Consider the following 20,933-nt stretch of genomic DNA (forward strand, 5'->3'; position numbering starts at 1 on the left):
AGTACTGGGTCCATTTCAGAATTTTTTTTGAAGGAATTTTCATATGATGGTTTTTCTATGGTCTTCAATTTTGCTGTAAAATTAATTATTTATTAACCTGTTTTACTGTAGAACTTTACATAATCTTAAACGATAATCACATGGCATATACGTATGTCGTAATATATGATCGGAACCTCATCAGTAGTCGACAGTCTGACCGCGCGCTAGGTTGTTTGGAAGTGACCTTGGCTGTGTTGCAGAGGCGGAGTAGGACCGAGTTAGTGAGTGAGCAGTGTCGGACGGAAAAAGGGGGGGGGGGGGGAAGAGGAGAGGTAGAGAGAGAGGCCACAGTAAGTCGAGATGGGGGCCCAGTGGCATCACTCGGCCGTTATCAACGTTTCCTCCATGACCGACGCGCGTGAAGGTCTGTTGTGCTAATGCGTCGCGCGTTAGAAGTACGCAGTAACTCCGGTTGTGATATTCGATTCGCCTGCATAATTGAGAAGCCCGGTCTACGGTGAATGCTTAGGTTTGTGCTTGCAGTGTATTGAAACCAACCCGTCCCAAAACATCGGAAGACTCTGAAGCGTGGAAGTGATCATCTTGGACAAGAAAACTACTACATTCGCAGGTATTTGTAAACATTACTTAACATATAAATTAAAAATAAGAGTGTTTAGTGCGTTTTTTTTATCCTCGTAATGCCACGTCAACACTTGTTAAATAATATTTATACTGGTCTTTCTAGGGCCCTAGTACGAGAGATTGATTTCATCCAAGCCATACGACTACTTAACTCTCTATGATTCTGAGATCTAAGCCTACTCTTGGCTTCCACAGCGACCGTAACTGTAGATAGGGCCTGAAGATATTGCATCTGGCGATTTTTAAATATGCGCATATCCAACCCATTTTATTGAGTAAAAAGGACAATCTCCTATCGAACATGAGAAACTCTCCGACTAATATTGAAGTTTGAAAAGCAAGGAGAGGGGTGGAGGTAGGCACTGGGGGTATCCAGGAATTAATTTTGTACTGAATATTATTATTATTTGTCATTGTAAGTTGTGTAATAATTTAGTGATTAATATTTAATTCCAACGTCTTAAAAGAGCTGTTTTGCTAATAATATTAGGCGACATCCAAGTACAACATGAAGTATCGGAAGCGCGGATACAAAAACAAAAAGTGCCTCTTCCTCTAGGAGAGGTATGAATGCATCCCGCTAACCTTCCTGATCCGCCACTGAATGCTCGAATGGCTGTGGTAGGGTTTCATGACCGACTTCGGTGCGACAGGTTCTGTGTTCGAATCCCGGGCGATGGATGCACGGACTGTTTAGTCTACTTTATAATTAGCTCACCAGCTCAAAAGCTGAGAGTCTGTAAATCTAATATAAAAAAAAAAGAATTATTAACCTGTAATATTATTGACATCTACTATAAAATTTGACTTGTATAAAATTAAACGAAATATAAGTGCTTGGTAGGTGGTCGAAGTGTGCACCTCACTTAGAAAAAATAAACCCCTAACTAGGAATGCTCATAAAATATGCTAATTTTTTTATTTGTTGTGCTGTTGCCAATCTTTTGATACGTACGATGGTTTTCTTCAGGTCGATAGAACCGACTTCGTGAACCATATTAACAATTTTAAAATACCGTACAAAGCTTGTCATAGTAACATTTTGGAATTGTTAATACTCGCCACTAACTATTGTCTTGTGTTAAGGACAGCTGTGGGGCTAACTATGGTATGGATTTAAGATAGCTGCAATGGCTGGCCAATCCCCAAACAGAGCACGCGATGCATGCTTACCATCCTGCATGGCAGATGTGATTACAGGAAAGGGTGTAATCGTTGGGCGAGGATAAAATCTGTGGTGTTATGGAAGAGAGGGTTAAGTCAAAAACATCCAATTTTAAGATAGGTGGAAGAAAGTCAAGGATTATTTGAAGGATATGCCTTTTGACACTTTATATGGTTTGTAGTTTTGTGTTTTCTGTATAAGATATCAATAATTAATAATATAACGACTAATATTTGATCGTGAAAATAATATTAGACTTTCTTCCACCTCTGTTAAAATTTGATGTTTTTGACTTAACCCTCTCTTCCATAACACCGCAGAAATGACAATCTCCGCAACATTGGCCAACGATGACGCATGTTTATTTCCACGCCCGTGCGAACCGTACGCGGAAGATCGCGTTGCGACCGCGACACACGCAGCGCTGCGGTCGCCCGGCCCGTGATTGGTTGCATTGCTTACATCGCGACGCCGCATTGGGGCCGACGACGACAGCTGAGCTGCAACCGCGTGGCTCGGTGCCTCGGGTCGATATCCTCCTGCCCAGAGGGAGGGCTTTCTTCAGCCGCAGGCAGATCCGGATCTCCCATTACTACAGAACTAAGCACGAAAGAGTTAACAAGAATTTTTTTGTGTTCTTGCTCTTACTTTTATGTCCAATAAACCACTAGCGATTTCGAGAATAAATAACATGTGAGCGAGTTTTTTTAGTGTAACATCTAACTTAAGAAACGAGCAAATATTGTGTGCTATCATGTTGCAAATACACTTACAATACGAAACCCGGACACGAAATTTAACGTATATTTATTAAACAAATGCCGAGCGTGTGTTTTCAACTACAATTCTGGACGCGAACCACACGTAGTTTCCGCAACCGCCGGTAGAATTCGCCACCGGAGCAGCTACGACGACTATTGGATCATTCCATTAGCAGAGCGAAATTTTAAACTATACAATGAAACGGCTCCGATAAAAGCAAAAAAAAAAAAAAAAACCTTAAAAATACAAAATCTCGCTTTTGGACATGATCTTCGACAAGGAATTTAATAAAAATACTGCCCTTCTTTTTAAAATGCATTATACAGTTAATACTATGAAGTTTCCCTTTGACTTGTGAACTTTGGTTCGCGCCATCCACTACAGATGGCAGCACCATGATTGTTACACATTTTCGTTTCTTGACTTCCCCCGCATTCACGAAATTACTCTCACCAATTGCTTTATACCGAGAGTTTACACGTTACACATAAAAAACTGGGTGCTGTGCATATAATATTATAAGGATAAAATTCATGTCGTGAAATTTAGTTTATTATAAATCAGCGTCTGGTTCCAGTAATTTACTACAGTGCAGAACGAAAAAAAAAATACGTGGGCCACTTTAGTATCAAAGGTTTTTTTTTTTTTTTTTTTTAATAAAATTTCCGCGTTTCAGTGAGTCAATCAAATTACTGCTGGCAGAATTCCAAAGGCGGTAGAACACTATGTCTCACACAGGACAAGTGGGGGCCTGTGTTAGGGAAAAGCTGGCTATTCTGAAAATGTTTTTTAAATTATATTAATAATTATTGATAAACACTAAAAAATATTTTACAGACCTTGGTTCAGTAAATAATATTCTCTGTGAAATAGTTCTCCTGACTGAAAATTGGCTTAGTATCATACAATCGTCAATGTTTCTCCTTGGTTAATTGCTGGATCAAGCTTGGCTAGATCCAAAATGGCTAAAATTTAGTGCCAAAAAAAAAGCATCTTTAAAATGGCATACCAAAGCCCTACAAATTTGTGGTGAGAAAAAACCAATATCACTATTCTCTTTTTAAAAAAAATTAAAAAAGAGACCATTATGCATTCAGAACTAATAGGATAGGTACGCGACGGCCAAATCTTGATACAGTTTTCTAACGTAAATTCCGGCCTCGCCGAAATGTGCGGGTAACCCACGCCATGCAACAAGGAAGGCCAAAAACTATTTGCTGATTTTCAAAAGTTCAAAATTTCAAACACGTAATTTAAATAGTTTTCATTGTGTTTTTATCAATAGATTACGCGTACCACAAATGAATACAAGTCAACGGGTTAAAAATTATTGAAACATTATTAAAGTTCATATAACATTAAAAAATCATTGTATTCTTAAAAAAAATACGTGGTCGAATTATTATAATAGGATATATATGGTGAATAAACATTTTATAGATATATCACAGAGTCTGTAGTCCTGCATTACTTCTAAATATATGGAGCAAGTAAAAAAAAAACACATAGAATTCACAACTTAAATAATTGAAAATAATTGACTTTACGCAAGTATGCGTGCAATCTCAACACTGTAATTTATCTCGCTTCGGGACTATGGTGGCTGAATAGTCTACAGTGGGTCTCATCCTTAGTTTTCAGTCTGTATTTTAATGGCCATTTACTCTCTCTCTCTCTTTCCATTTCACAATATCATCTGCTATTATTGCTGCTCTTGTTTCCGTGTGTTATTTTGCCAGATATACGCCATATAACTCAACAGTTTTAGGTACACCTATTTAATGTAATAAAAAAATGCATTTGAAGATTGTATTTTTTAAAGGAAAATATATGATGAGAATTTTTAGAAATAATATCTTGTATTTCATCTCAAACAAAATCTGATAATATTCAATATTTACTTCTAAGGAGATGTACCAGAAAAACACCGTCTTGGTTTTAAAATATTTTGTGAAATTTTGGCTCGGTTTGAGAATAGCAAATAATTAAATGGAATGACTTTTTATTAATAGTGACCGACTGCTTAATAGTTTCTCCTGTGAAATAAGATAGCATTTAACATACTATAGTTTTTTTTCAGAATGATTACAACTGTATTATGCTGTAAATAACTCTATTTTGTGGTCTTGGGAGACCAAAATCATTGCAACATTTAAAAAATAACAAACCTTATAATCACCGGTAGTGAACAAAATAAATATTTTGGGTTTCAATATTTTTGTGTTGTCATCATTTGTGGGGATTTTTTCGTTCTCTTAGTACTTTTTTCTTTGTTTTCTTCTTTGCTTGCTGACCATATTCCTGTTTCGGAATATTTTGTGGTGTTCATATCCTTGTTGACAACAGCAATTGTTTGCTTAATTTTGTGTGTTTTTTGTATCTTTTTTTGAGTATTTTTATTTTTATTTTTATTTATTTATTTTATTTATTAGTTTTTCTTCAACAGAAAAAGTTCTTAGCAATGGCGTATGTCCAAAAACTTACATCAAGTCAAAATAAATATTTTTATTTCAACTAGCCGTGTAGCATCAATCTGACGGCAGTGGGCGTCATTTACTCTGTAACTGCAAACTAAGCGCGAGACACTGTATAGTCGCGCGTGAGCAGCCGAGGCGCTCACTTGGAGGAAGTAGCGGGTTCCGGCTGAGTTTCGCGAGGTCGAGTGCGGCGGCCCGCGACGAGAAGCTTCTGCGTACCTCGGCAAAATGTGCTGCACGCAACGTGTCTGCCAAGACCACAGGCTATTGATTTCAGTGTTTGTAAAAAGGTTGTTCATGCAACCGGTGATGTCATACAGGTGGTGGAACTTTACAGATAAGTAAATTTTGCCTTTGTGCTGTTTAACAATAAACTCAAATGCAGAAAAATATTTTAAAACGACGGGAAGAGGCCTCACACCTAATATGGGGTAAAGCTACGATCGAACGAGACCTGTTCAACAGAAAGTTGGACCCAGTTGTGAATTCACAACCTTAATATCAGTGCAAATTTCTCGACTCCGTGGTAATAATTTCGTTAGAAGACGAATAATGGAACATAAACTACATATACAAATCAAGCTGAGACGAACGTAAGGATCATAAAAATGGATATCCAAAGTGGAATTTCAACCTTAGTTAGAATATATGAACACCAAGCCTTCATAACCTATGAAAATCAAAGAAATGCAATTTCTGTGATAAACCAGGTCACTTCTGAAAAGAGTTGAAACAGCATCCTCGGGGGCATTAACAATTGCAGTAGGACAGAAACAATTGTTTGTATACAACGACAAACTCTTCAAGTCATGTGGCGGGAGCTCCGTGTAATGAAAGAGAATGCTGCCACAGTTCGACGATGAACTTATACAGTCAAAGTCACAGATAGATAAGAAGGAGAAAATCTACACAGATTGTCAAGTTGACCGTGTACATTTGATAGAAAGAGTAGTGCATATTCGAACGATCCCTTCGACTTAAGCAATTACAAGGAGGAAGACACTGCAACAGATAGTGTGGAAACAACTCAGCAACAAGAACCAAGAGTGGAGAGGGGCTTGTCGCAAGAGAAAAGTGCCGAAGCCTCCAGCAAGGACAGAACAGGAATCTGGGTGGAAACAAAGAGAATCACCTTGCATGTTAAGAATGAGACCACCTTGCCTGTTTTGCAGCGCTCCAGACATACACCAATCGAGGCATGATTGTGGAGGTTACCTGGGCGGGAAACAGCCTGCACAACGAGGACGTGCTGCAGTGACAAACACGAGACTTGCATCCATCATGCATAGTACAGATGGAGACGCAGATCAACAACACCCCGGGACCATTCCAGAAGCATCCTGAGTCAACGCCAAACATGAGCGATGAGAAGATGGAACCACCTGCAGCTCTTTACCAAAGAACGTCACTATGTCAATATAGACTACAGAGGCATCATTCCAAGGGCCAGCTTCTGACCAAGAAGCGACAGCACAACCGATCTCAATGGTAGAGAGCGGCGTCCTGGTTCCGAGCCAACAACAGTCAGGTGAAGTCATGCCAGCTAAAAGTGTTGGGAGGGGGTGTCATTGAAAGGCTGAGTGGCCAACAACGATAAAGTTAGAAAAATAAAGGCGAATGCTAGCCGTAAGTGGAGTCATCGTGCGAGTCGGCTGAATAGTAGAAATACCCAAATGGTACATCATCACAGTTAAAAACCACAAAAGTAAAAATAACATAAGCAAATGAAAAAAATATCACTCAGTTAATAATCTAACAGCTATTGAATTTTTCCACAATTGCGAAAGTATCAGATTTAGATGTTATTCCGAACCAGAATGCAAACGATTTATTGTTCATACAGAAATTGTTCCAGAAGTGGTAAATAAATTCCACAACTGAAAATTTTATGTAAATATCAACTCAAACACACAGAGAAATGCCGTAGTTTCGTGACCGGATACTAATGGCCGATTTAGTATCCAGAGCAAGCCCCTCATAATTATAAACGTATACCTATATGCTTATTCAGGTTCGCAAGCAAAAAGAGAAGAAACTATAAAACATACAAAGTCAACTCTTTCTCCGTGCGATACAACATTGCACAGCACATCTCGGTCATAAACAAAGCAACATCTGACAACAACAGTAGCAACTGTATAATTTGCGGCAATGATCATGAAAAAAAAACACCTCTTCGGAAATCACCAGGGGACGATGGTTTTGGGTAGTAACTTCAAATACAATAGCAGAACATTATAGTTAATGAATTTTTTGACCTTTTGTGTTGGGTTTAGTAAATAGAAGGCTTTGAATTTCACAAAAAGGAGGTCTTATTGTGCTGGTGCCGAAGACACCATCTCCAACTGAAATAACAGACAATATACAGATAACTTTGTTGGCGATGAACTGTAAAATTATAATGTAGGTAATTGCTTAACGACTTCGAACATTCATGGCTAGTGTAATAGGGGCTGGAAAAAATTGTGCGATGTTTGGATGTACAATGATTCATAGACTTTAAGTAAAATCATATAAATGTGAATGCACGATGGTTTCTGTAGATGTCATGATTCAGCATAGCACGTACAAAAACATACTTCTTCACAACTGCTGCGGGGCCTAGGACTAATAGAAATTAATGACATTATAACTACTTTATTTACTGCAAATATAATCAATTCCCTGTTACTTGACAAAGTGTCAGTGAAATTACTCCAGCAACACTTGATAGACAGCGTACTAGACAGAGATGTGACTGTTCGGTAACTATCAGAGGGGGAACAAACACATTACAGCAAACTCACATCAAAAATTGCTACAAAGAATGAAACAATTAATACCACCTAAGTGATTGCTGTAATTAAGTTTAAACTGGGTACAACAATGGTATGATTTGGCAGGAACTGTCCGATGCCATTATCTTTACACCTGAAGTCAAATGCTCCTCGTGAATTTTAGATGACATGATACTTATGCTGTAAAAGATAAAGAAGATACACCTTGAAAGTATCTGTAAATGATGTGGGGCTAGTAGCACAACTTACCACAGAGTCACAACACACACCTTTGCCAAACAAATATGTCACAGAATCAAACTATGAATAGCAACTATTTGAATGTCTTAGTCATCGACATAAAATATAAAGATATTGTTAATATTAGGTTTAAGTTGTTCCCACGAAAGTGCCAACATGAAGTTTTTGGATACTCACTCAAGCACTAGAAATCACATTCAATGCAAAAGTGCCATCGAACAAACAGGACTTCATTCAACACATAAGACTATAGCGATGTAAAATGATTCAACATGACACAATAAATTCAAGTTATGAATACTATTTATATGATTTTTAATAAAGTTATATTTTTAGTGAGAGATAATTATAATACTTAATATAATTAATAAATAATTTATTTATACCTTCTAATGTAGGATGTAATATAAATTATATAAATTATAAATGTTTGCATTGTCATAAAATTTAATAAAACATGGTGATCTGGGTTCTATTCACATAGTGTTGAAATCCCGGATTTTTCGCAAGTGGGATACGTGATAGACGTTACCAGGAGTCTGGGATTTTCTTGTGATTTTTTTCCGTTTTTCCCCCATCAATATATTTTTACTGCTCTATCACACCCAGTAGCGGCCGGTGATGTTAAATTATGGGTGTTCACACACTCATACACACACACATGCGAACACTTATGCATTCATAAAGAAAAAAAAGAAGACTTCCTACCTTACTGCGTTCTTGAAACCTGTTTTGGTGTCAGATTATCTGTGTTGGTGCGACACCGTAGCAGTTACTGCTTATCTTGAAGTCGTCAAAGATAAATTTCGTTTATTACACAAACTCATGTCTGTATTTGTATCCCGAATTAACACAACGAAGCTTATTGAGCAGACTAGTTGTTTTTTAAGAGATTTTAAATTTTAATTCCAAATGGTAGATCGCTGATCAAGCCTCACATAAATAATAACAAATTATGTTTGATGTACTTAATTTTTCAAATTTATGGCTGGGCTTAAGCTTATCAAAGTGTTGCACCTGAAAGCAATGTGAAGCTAAAAAATATGATTTCACTAACTTAAATGCTACAAAGGTATTGCACAATTATTTATTTGTAAAAAAAAATCCATTCTGGTTTTCAGCTGAGCAAACTTGTTGATGACTAAGATTAAAATCATGCATGCTATTTATTAGAGTCTTTTCTATTGACAACATTGCTAAAGCAGTAAGTCTTTCTTCTGACATAGTGTTCCGAAGAAAAGTCTTGACCGTCTTGAGAGTAGAGAAGCACCGTTCAGCTTCACTTGTTGTCATGGGAGTTGTTAAAATAATCCTCAGAAGACAACTAAGTTGAGGAAATGTGTCCTGGTCCAGATTATTGCTCAAAAGAAACTGCAGTATGTATAACCAAAGCACCATCAGCTTGATGAAAGTCATTCCTACTATACAAAACTTGCAGCTCTGTTCGCAGTTGCTCCTTTGATAGAAACGGGTATGTTTCAAGAGCTACTCTAAATTCTTCTTCTGGAAATGCATTTGAAAACACTGGAAAACTATTGACGTGAAGAAGTTTAGAAACTATCAAATGACCACTAAAAGAAAATCTATCTTTAATTCCAACAATAATTGCATCGCAGACTTCTTTAGCATTTGCAGTTATGGATGTAAATGATAATTTTCTCCTATTGTTTTGATGAGTTTTCTCCACTTAAGTACACATGCCCTCCACTTTATCTCTAGCAACCTGTACGTAACTTGCAAACTGCTCAATACATGTTTTGATTTTTCCAGAGTCAATGCCAGTGGTTTGCAGTTGTTTGAACAAAATGTCAGCGTGCGGCATGATACGATAAAAAAACTCGGCAAAAATAAAAATACTGGGTCGTGTAAATTAGAAACAAGTCCACTGCTTTCTCGTCGTGTTTTGTCTTCTACTCGCTCTGAATTACAGATATCTTCTAAGCACTCAATCAGCTCGTTCTTTTGCTCAAATACAGTGTTAACTGCCCGAATGTTGAAAACCCATCTTGTGGCTGCCAATCTTGGAAGTCTCTCTTTCACAACACTGTCAAGTAATTTTGTCCTCTGTGAAGACCGAGTAAAGAATGCTGGGAAACCTGACAAATTGGAGAAAAATATTTTAACAGAACTGTTTATGGCTGCAGCTTTCTGCAAAACTAAATTAAACTGATGAGCATAGCAGTGAATGTAATACGCAAAAGAATACTGTTCTCTCATTTTTTTTGCACTCTATTAACATGGCCACTCATGACAGCAGCACCATCATAGCACTGCTCAATTAATTTCGTCTTATTATCTCCCAGTTGCGAGTCTACTTCTGAATAAACAGCTTTGTAGATAGATTCAGCATCTAAACCTTCTGGATTAAAAAAACCCCAAAATCTCTCAATAATGATGCCATTTCTCTCGTATCGAAATACTAATACCATTTGTTGTGAAGTGGACACATAAGTAGTTTTATCTACCATTACAGCTAAATAACTTGCTGGTTTTATTTCCTCTGAAATTCTTTCCCTGCAAACACACAACATGCATTCTAACAATTCATTCTGGATCGTCTTTGAAGTACCTTTAAACACAGTGTCATTTTCTAAGTGTTCTTTCATTGCAATGTCGATCGAGCTTATAAAATTAACGAGGCCCCTGAAGACACCAGGATTTCCAGAAGTTTCACTTTTATCATGCCCTCGTAACGCCAGTTCAAACGCTCCACAAATTTTTACACAATCTATCAGTCTACCGACAATATATCTGTTCCTGTCCACTTGTTCATTATGTTTTTTAACAGACGCTCTGTAAGCACTGTCTAGCTGTGTACTGATGTTTATTCTACCTAACAATGTAAATTCTATATTGGCATTTTTGTGAGCAAGAGAGTTTTCATGTTTATTAATTTTCTCGCCCAAATGTACGAGGTCCTTATAACCTGACTTTGTCCACGCGCTAACTTCTGCACTAAAAATCAGGCACGGTAAACAAAAACAGCATTTGTTTTTACACAGCCGCATAGCCACTTGTGTTTTGTGTAAATGTTTTTGTTAAATTTACGACTGAAAATACGTTTTTGTGACTTTTTTTCCGTAGTTATTTCTAAATGAGGCTGATCAGGACCGAAATTTTTAATTGTTAACTTTTCCTCGTACGTAAGTTTTCTGTTCGCTAAAATTGTTTGTACGGAATTCATTATGGCGAATTTTAAAAATCATACATGTTTGCTGTACGCGCCAAATAACACAGTCACATTTTCACTATTACAACAAAGGGAAACTTTTAATCATACCTCAGAAAAATGTTGTCCTGCGTAAGGCACAGAAAAATATTTTACAAACGCACACGCACACTAATTATTTAAAGATATTTACGCTCGCATTGAACTACACGCAACTACTTGTTTCCACCGGACGAAAAAACTGAAAACGAAAAGTTTGTTTGGTTAGGGGTGATAGTATTGTAGTGGACAATACTGGCATCTACCGGGCTGATTCATAAGTTATGACTTACTTCTCTGATCAGTGCTGCTGTGCGTGCTGAAATTTGGAACTACATCAATGAAACGCCAGGACAATCACGAGCACACCAGAGCCGTGCACTCGTCCAGTGTTAAATGTCCCGTAGGAGGTGACGTAATTCCTTCGTGCGCATGCGCAAAAGGACCGAGGCAGGCATGCAGGCAGCGCGTTTTGTGCACAGATACATTGTAAACACTACAGCGTTGCCGTATCGCCGCAATTGAAAAAATAAAAACAGACGTCCGTGACAGATGCAAACAAAGCGACGAGTGTAACTCTGATAGCTGCCACTGGTAAAATTAGATAAAAAGGATCTTTTAACTCTACAAAATAAATAAATGATCTGTAGAAAACTGGGTGTGCACGTGCACTTGTGCTCTTTAATACCGGCCGCTACTGATCACACCATATCTTCCATCATTCGTCTGTAATTACCTCACTGCCCTATTCATTCATATTTTCTTTCAATGTTCGATGAATTTTTTGTGTGACAGCTATATTGTAAAGGTTGCCGAATCAGCCGTTATTCACATAAATTTTGTCTTATTTGAGTTACAGGTGGTCTTCAGTAAATAAACACCAAAAGTATGGCGGTTGTATTCGGCTCTCTGCTGGCCGATCTCGCCTTGGTGGTAGCTATCGTCTTCCTCGTGCTGTACCTGTACTGCAGCCACGCTTTCAAGTACTGGGAGAGGCGAGGCGTGTGCTATGCCCCTCCAACGATGTTCTTCGGCAACATGGGTCGCTTTATCCTGCAGCTGGACAGCCTCGGAAACTTCCTGCACCATTTGTACGAGCAGCACAAGGGGCAGCCCGCCGTCGGGATATTCGCCTCGACCAGGCCCGTTCTGGTGGCCCTGGACCTGGACTTGGTGCGCGCGGTCCTGGTGAAGGACGCGCACGCTTTCCTCGACCGGTCCTTCTCGCCGCCGAAGGAGGCCGAACCGCTGCTCGCGAGGAGTCTCTTCGTCCTGAAGGGGAAAAAGTGGCGGCACATGAGAATCAAGCTCACCCCCACCTTCACTTCGGGCAAGCTCAAGAAGATGTTCCACCTGGTGAACAAGTGCGGCAAGGAGTTATTGTCTTGCATAGACCAGGAGATCTCGAAAGGTAAGCGCGCAGTTCCATACCGAATGACACTGAGAAATATTTTATCGGGATATAGTTGGCAAATTGTAAAGTTGGATAATTTTTTTCTGTAATTACTTGACATTCACTCGTGTGTGTGCCAGAAAGTAAGCACACCTGTGAGACATTTAATTCTGGTACCATATTTATTTGACAATTCATAATATCTGCATCATTATAGTAATTGGTTACAGAAGTTAGTAATGTATACATTCAAAACCGCCAAGAGAAAATAATATCTCTTGGGCAAATTGTTCGTTCACCCTTTCCATAATTTAAAAACCCTCGCCAATAAATATTTAGGATTTATTATTACTATGTAAATGGGTTAACACTATGTAATTGTTGCCACTTGAGGAACATTTTTGAGAAGTTTATCTTAGAAAAAATCAACATTTACATTAATCACACTCTTTAAAAGAAATCTGAAATAAATTTTAATTGAATGATTGTTACAACTAAATTAAGTTAAGACTGAACAACTAAAAACATAATCATTTAAATTTATTTTATTGCATTTTTTTTATCAGTGAACATCTAAAACAACATGCAATCAAAATTAAATGTACATGACAATCTTGATTCAGTGCATAGTGTTCCCAAATCAGACAGTCAATGGCGTATGTCATCATTGTTTCACGGTTTTACTTTTCTTTCAGCAGGGGGATCAGTTTCGGTGAAAGATACAGTAGCCAGATATTCCACGGACGTAATTGCATCATGTGCCTTCGGAGTAGATGCAAACGCCCTAGCGGACCCAAATTGTGAGTTCCGAGTGACCATGAGGAAGATGTTTGAGCCCAATGCTATCCAGAAATTGGCCAACATTATAGCGTTTATGGCACCTTGGTTGCGCAAAATTATATCGCTGAGCAGTGTCGACGATAGCATTAATAAATTTGTCCGTGGTACGTTCTGGAATGTCGTGGACTTCCGCAGGAAGAACAGCGTTGTGCGCAAAGACTTTGTGGACATCTTGATGCAGATCAAAGACGATGGTGAAGTCCATACAGAAGATGCGAAGGATTTTGACGAAATAAAGCAAGACAGTAAATACATGGATATGGACTACATCAAAGCTGAGAAGTCAGATATTAGTAAGTACATATGTCAGCCAAGAAAATTTTTCTTTCTTTTAAGCGAGGTCTTGGTTTGTAGCTTTATTAGAAACTCTTAATTCTGTAAGCATACTTATATTTTACTGTTTTGATATTTGGGTACATTTTAACAGCATCATTGGAAAAAATATAGGATAATGCACAGTCTTTCACTTGATATGCAATACTCTGTCAACCAGGTTTACCTCATTTCACTAAATTTTTATTCAAACTTTCACACCCAGCTAAAATAACTAAAGGGTTAAGATGAGTTTGGAGAGGTGGTGAAATGATAGAAGGTTTCAAGGGAAAAAGGAGTGCCCCGAGAAAACCCACGCACTTGCGACAACGGTCACTACGAGCCCCATTCATATAAATATCCCATGGCCATATTCACTGGGGGTTGATCGTGGATTACCTTAGTGAATGGTTTAACAGTGTACACCATCTCGTCCTCAAATATTCCCCTCTTTCCATAGTAACTTTTAGTGGATGAAACTAGTTTTCTGAGGGGAAAAAATATACACAACACCTTAATTTCTGAAAACGAGCCCAACCATTTTCCCGTTTTCCCGAGTTTCTGTAACTACCAATGGTTCCATATGGTTTGGATTCGATTGTAATGTTGATGGTCATAAATTCTCAAGCCTTTGTGTATAACCGTGAAGAATAATGCCCTAAATTTATCCTTTATCACTTCATATCGACGTGTTTTCACAATCAAATAGCACTGTTATATACAGAACGAAATCTTGATGATGCACGGTTTTGTCAAATATTGCACCCGCTTGTGGAGACAAAAAGGCTTTAGACATCCAAAATTGATTTTGCAGAATTTTTATACATTCTATTATAAGATTCCATTACACCGATGTCCAGTCAATGACAAGTTGAACTTCAAAAGTCTCGATTTCGGTAGCAGCATCCTCACATTACAGATTGGGGCAGTGTGTCACTGAGATCGGAAACCAGTGCTTCTTTCGCTATCACTGTAGGGTTCAATCACAGATTTTGCCCGGCCCGGCAGAATAATGAGCAGTTCACATAATGAGAGACTCTGTGATTTGATTTACCTCGAGTGGCAAAAATCTGGCCAAATTACAGCAAATTCATAAATATTTTGTTCATAAATATAAATATTAATATAATACTTCAAAATTTTTAAAATAATTTAATAAATGCACATTCAATTGTTATTTTCATCATTTGGCACCTCTGGAGAATTTAAATTAAATATCCTTACTATTGTTTACAGTAAAATATGCTTGGTTAGTATTTTTATTTGGTGTGTTATTGATTATGCTCATACTATGTTATAATTTCATGTTTCAGAGCTGGAAGATGATGATATCGTAGCCCAGGCTTTCATTTTCATAATTGCTGGTTTTGAAACTTCTTCCTCCGTCATATCCTTCACGCTGCTTGAACTGGCCTTGAACCCTTCAATCCAGGACAGGTTAAGGGAAGAAATACAATCTGTTCTCAATAAATACAACTCTGAAGTTACATACGATTCAATATCAGAGATGACTTATTTAGACATGGTTATCTCAGGTGAGAAATTTTTTATTAAACCTTGAAGTTATCTATATCATGACTTATTTTATCTTAATACATTTAATGCTTCCAGGATTTGATACAATCTTACAGCAAAGATTACCCAAAAACAATATTTTCTGTTTATTTAGAAGCGATGCGCAAGTATCCAACTGTACCTGTACTGGAAAGGAAGTGTCAACTAAATTACAAGATCCAAAATACAAACATAGTAATAGAGAAAGGTACAGGTGTGATGATTCCTGTACTGGGTATCCACTATGACCCTCTCATCTACCCGCAGCCACATACATTTGATCCTGAAAGGTTCAGCCCTGAAAAGAAGAAAGAACGTTCCCATTTCTCACACTTGCCGTTCGGTGAAGGACCAAGAATATGCATTGGTATGTACAAGTAGGTAGTCGCTTAAGATCTTTGGTGAGTATACTTATGCCAAGAATATAATTAGCGATGTTCGCAGGTTTTTCTTAGTATAAGACGGACTTCTTGGCCGAAAAAAAAGAATAATGTTCGCAGGCTTTCACGGCCATTTTCTGAAGTAGCTTGGCTTCTGGGTTGTAGCCGTGTCCTTGGCAAATAATTCACAAACGTTTCGGTCGACATTGCAGTCACCATCATCAGGGAGCAGTTACCTACTGAGTTTAAATATGTCAAAGCCACTCAGATGATCCGTCTAAACACATAATAATTTAATAAAATGTTTGAGCTATATGCATACAAAAAAAATTTTAATCTTCGTTATCGTTAGTATTAAATTAAATTGTATTCGTTTGCGTGAATTTCCATGCTTACACTGTCTTTTTTGTACAGATTTTTGTTACTGCATGCTTTTACCCAAGACTAAAACTAAATTGTTTCTTTGATTGGCAGAAAGAATTTTCAGATGCGAGCCAAGGACTGAAATACGCATGCTATGGTATAGCTTCTAAAGTGAGAAATCACTTTACCCCATTGGTGTAATAATAGTTGTACATACAATCATTTGGTTTAGTGGTCAGGGCCTGCCTTGTGGGCCAGAGTTTCAGTTTCGATTCCTGGTCCTGTTAGGGGGGGGGGGGGAGGAAACTTCTCACTTGTGAAAAAATTTCCTTACTGGATCCATGATCTAGTGTTTTGTTGTCATCCACCTATATACTGCAGAAGGTAATGACAAAGTACCGCAGAGTAATCCAGACATTGGAACCTCAGGAGCGGTGCGAACCATTTCTTCTCTGTCCTCCTACCAGGGGTCGCTTGGGCTCGGAATCGAGCCCCAAATAACTCGGCATCATAATCATGACAGTTGTTTGATGTGTGCAGGAATGAGGTTCGGCATGATACAAGTGAAGACGGCCCTGGTTCACATACTCACCGCCTATCAAGTGAGGCCCTGCGCTCAAACTCCGGAACTGCCGCTTGAGATGAAACCTTTCGGCGTGCTCACTCCGAAGAAGGAAATCATCCTGGACTTCCGCAAGATTAAATATCACAGTCCGTGAATAATATTATTGTGTTACTACACTTTTTGAAAATAGCTAGAATAATAGTATACCTACAATTCATTCCTGGTTACTGAAAATGCTTGCAAAATGCCTGCCATACAGGAAGTCTGCTAGCCTGACTCTGTTTGTCACCTCGCAACCAGCTTGCTGCAAGCTTTTTAGGACAGGTTTCAATCAGGATTGCCATTATTTAAGATGCTTACGAGCTTAAATAATATTTAAGCTTACATCAAGCTTGAATTAAGGTTACCTGGAAACAAGTTCACTATAATATTATTGCAAGCTTTAGAATGCAGATCTGTGTCAATAGCACCAAAGTTAAGCTTTAAACGAGCTTAAATCATTCTTGATACGACAAGCTTTATAGCAGTATAGTCTTACATTGTTTAATTAACTAAGATAAAATGTTCCAATTGAGTATTCTGAAGGACTAAAATTTGCGTATGCCATTTTTTACTAAGAAATTTTTTTCTGTTACATACATTTATTTTGATGTCTATGAACAATTGTAATCCAATCATTAAAACGTTTTCCTCACAAACATTTCTACATATCTACTATTTTAATGTAAGAGTTCTATGCATGTCTGAAAACATATTTGTTGCATCTTTTAGGTCGTTGCTGTTGTTAAAGTGACCACATTAGAATATATTCGGTAATTTAAGAAGATACAGATGTTTAAAATGCTGAATATATTACCATATATCTCGATAATTATCCAAAGAAATTCAGTGGTTTTATTTAATTCCTAAAAAAATTGTGTAATAATACTCATATTGGTGACATAATTAATGATCCTAATGTAAATAAAAGCATACACAAAGTATGCGATTCCCTGCTGCTCATCCATTGTATTTGTGGTTTTTTTTTTTTTTTTTTTTTAAGTTTCTCGTGCCAAAATTACAGTAAGACTTCGAGTAACAAGTCCTTTACAGCTCCACAATTTTCAAATGAAACAAAACCACTTGAGAGTATTTTCAAGATGACTACTAATAACCTTGGTTTACAATATATGTTTATATTTTTCAATGTTAATAGATATGTATTTAAAGAACTTTTTCTTTTTATTCATGTGGCCATGTCTTTTGCCAATTTGATTTTACTTAAAGAATTTTACTTATGTACTTTGTGGATTTTATAGTTGATATCTGTAATGTTATGATATGTGACGGAGCACTCTCCGTTTCCGAAGACAGGATATGGCAAAAAAAAAAAACTATTTTGCAAAATAAAACGTAATAAGAAATATACGCACGCGATGTTAAATAATAAAATTAATATTAATTCAATATTATTTCAATTTAAATTCTTATACAGAATAATGATATGGGGAAAGAGGAGTGGAAACATGTCTATAAATCACATCACCTGTAGATCCTGTATACATAAAAGCTAGGGAATGCTTTAATGACGGCTTACACTCAATTCCACTGGTTTCCGGTAGTCATTCGCCTACATACGGAGTTCGGTGGTGACCTTAGGGTCTGGATCTTCTGTCAACGTCAAATGCACCCTTCCAAAAAATTATAGAGGGTGCTAGGTGTGGTGTCATCTGATCAAATCAGAGTTAATTTTAAGCGGAACCAGAGTGGGTAGGGACTCCATATTCGTGGTGGCATTTGAAGCCTTCTGCGCAGATACGATGTCTACTCTGTTCCTTGGTCCATGGGTCCATGGATCCATGGGTCCATGGGTCTCTTGGTCTACCGGAAGTGCTAAAAACAGGTAACGGGGATGGCATGCGATGAATCAGTGTTATGTTTTTCCATCAATTTATGTAGTGGATGCCATTACACTGGAATATCCCCATTAAGTTATTTGATTATTTATTCCTTGAAGCGTCATGTGTTACTTGGAACAACATATCTGAGTAGTCAAGAACAACCTTAATGATTTGCGACGTTGCAAGTGATGGACACTGTTATCGCTGGCGAGGCTGCCCTGCTTCCCACGTACTCGACCTCTGACGACAACTGACCTTACTGGGAGAGGCGCCATTGTCTTCAACCACGCGGTCAGTCCCGGACATGTCTGCAGTTAACCGCTCGCTCTGGCAGCTTCACCGCTCTACTGTGCAACTTTGCGGTCAGAAAAAAAACACTGTTTTGCTAGATTTTATAAGTATTCATGAGTCTAGAATACATATTTTAACTGTCGTTCTCCTTATGTAACCAAAAATTAATTTTAGTTTCGGTATCCTAGACATGCGGAATCCTACTCCCACGAAAATTAATACAGAGCTAAGTTTTGCGAAATTTATAATAATTATACAACGATTTTACGTATTATATTTACGTAACCAAACAATCCTTTAATTTAAGTTAATATCACCTGGACGTGCAAAAACCGACCCGTAGGTAAAATATATGTAAAATATATGTAAAATATAGGTATATATATGTGTGTGTGTGTGTGAGTTTTTCTTATATGCAACACACCTAACATAACCCACATTTTTAACAGTAAACAAAATCAAGAGAAGCACGAAAGCGGATTATTTAGCTGTTTGACTCGGAGTCTATGAATAGTAGCTTGAAACTTTGACTCCCCAAGGTGCTTCGAATCAGCCATGGCTTATAAAAATTGTTCGAGACTCTCTTAGCAGTTTTTAGGAGTGATTTCGAGAAATCATTGGTTGCGTGGTCCACTCTTTCTGTTTCTAACATTCTTTCAAAAGTCTTTCACACACTATTATAATCGTGTCACCGATAGCAAATATTTCGTGTCTCGCAAGAGAACTGCTCGTTCCGCTATCGAAGAGCAGCTATTTCGGGGCGACGGAAGACTGTCATTATGGAAAACTACCATAATTAAATAATTCCGCCTGGCCTCTTCGAAAAAGGCGGAAAAGTACCATAATTGAAAACTGCCATAACGAGACGGACTTCTGCCATATTTATTTATACACTCCATGGAATGAATATAATTGCTTTACTCTCGAAGTAGCGTATAGAATACGTCGCTAGGTAGCGCTGTTAACCCCTTAGCTGTTTCTTAGGTTAACTTAAAAGGCTACCGATAGCACTTCTGGCGGTGATTTTCTGTAGTTCGTCATAAATAAACTCTACAGATCGCTCACTAGTAGAAACAAATGTTTCCAAAAATGAGTTAAAAACGCAATCATACAGTCCCTATACTTACATGAGTAAATTATGTCTGTTATTTTAAAAAGAATTTGTAGAAATAAGCAACATAAAAAATCTTGTGATTCTAATACATATGTTAACTCCAGGTCACTAGTTGAAATGAAATGCAATCTAGTGACCGCAAATCACAATTCCCTGACAACCTACGGTTAAGTAAGTAATATATTGCATGATTTATGTCATATGTTTAAAATGCCACGACAGATTGTCACCATCAGGTGTATGGCCATCTATAGTACTGAGGTGGCAATTCAATTGATTTTATTTTACGTCATGTCTATCAAAAGAACGATAAAATAAACTTAAGCATGAATTATTTCACAGAAAAATATGTTTACGTTACTACATCATTAATAATACCCACATTATGTTTCTGATGGCCTGTTGGGGTTTAATTTTCGGGGGCTGAATTAACTACGACCTTACTTCTTAATGGCTGTGGTATTGTTTTTGTCGTGTCGGGGCTGTCATAGGATATTGTGATTCCAGCATTATGTTTTTAGCATGTGCTGAGAAAGCCACTAGAAGAGTATTTTAACATATAGATCTAAAGAAAAACAATTTCCATTAAGAACAGACTAGCTGACCCGTGCAAATATTCGCAAAGTATCGTGATAAAAAAACATAATAGTAATATAATAATATGGAATTAAATAAATGTAAACATTATAAACGAAAGATTTTTAAATTTGAAAATATATAATAAATATCAGTCTTATTGTAAAAGTCGTTATCTATGCATAAAAATTATAAAGTAGACATTTAAAACATAAAGGAGATAGAGCATTTCCGCAAAAAAAACTTTGAGAAATAATATATGTACTGTATATTATGTTTGTGATACAATATATTAACAGTAATTTCAAAAGTACTTACTTATAAGAAAAGTCTGATGTGCCAGAAGTTTTGGTTAAGTGATTTTTTTCGTGGAATTTTTTGGTTAAGTTGAATCATACTCTAAGATTTC

The 20,933-nt window shown here is 37.4% G+C and overlaps 1 protein-coding gene across 1 annotated transcript; it reads left to right on the top strand.

Annotated features, from left to right (window-relative positions):
• The first annotated feature begins 236 nt into the window (after nucleotides 1-236).
• Nucleotides 237-17,361, top strand: LOC134531846 (cytochrome P450 6j1-like). Its single transcript, XM_063367832.1, has 6 exons — nucleotides 237-613; nucleotides 12,116-12,667; nucleotides 13,345-13,782; nucleotides 15,115-15,336; nucleotides 15,471-15,722; nucleotides 16,639-17,361. The coding sequence occupies exons 2-6, from the start codon at nucleotides 12,145-12,147 to the stop codon at nucleotides 16,815-16,817; spliced, it is 1,614 nt and encodes a 537-aa protein (XP_063223902.1). The 5' UTR covers nucleotides 237-613; nucleotides 12,116-12,144; the 3' UTR covers nucleotides 16,818-17,361.
• Nucleotides 17,362-20,933: the final 3,572 nt, after the last annotated feature.

This window comes from Bacillus rossius, chromosome 5, assembly GCF_032445375.1.
Source record: "Bacillus rossius redtenbacheri isolate Brsri chromosome 5, Brsri_v3, whole genome shotgun sequence".
In the NCBI taxonomy this organism is placed as follows: Eukaryota; Metazoa; Arthropoda; class Insecta; order Phasmatodea; family Bacillidae; genus Bacillus; species Bacillus rossius.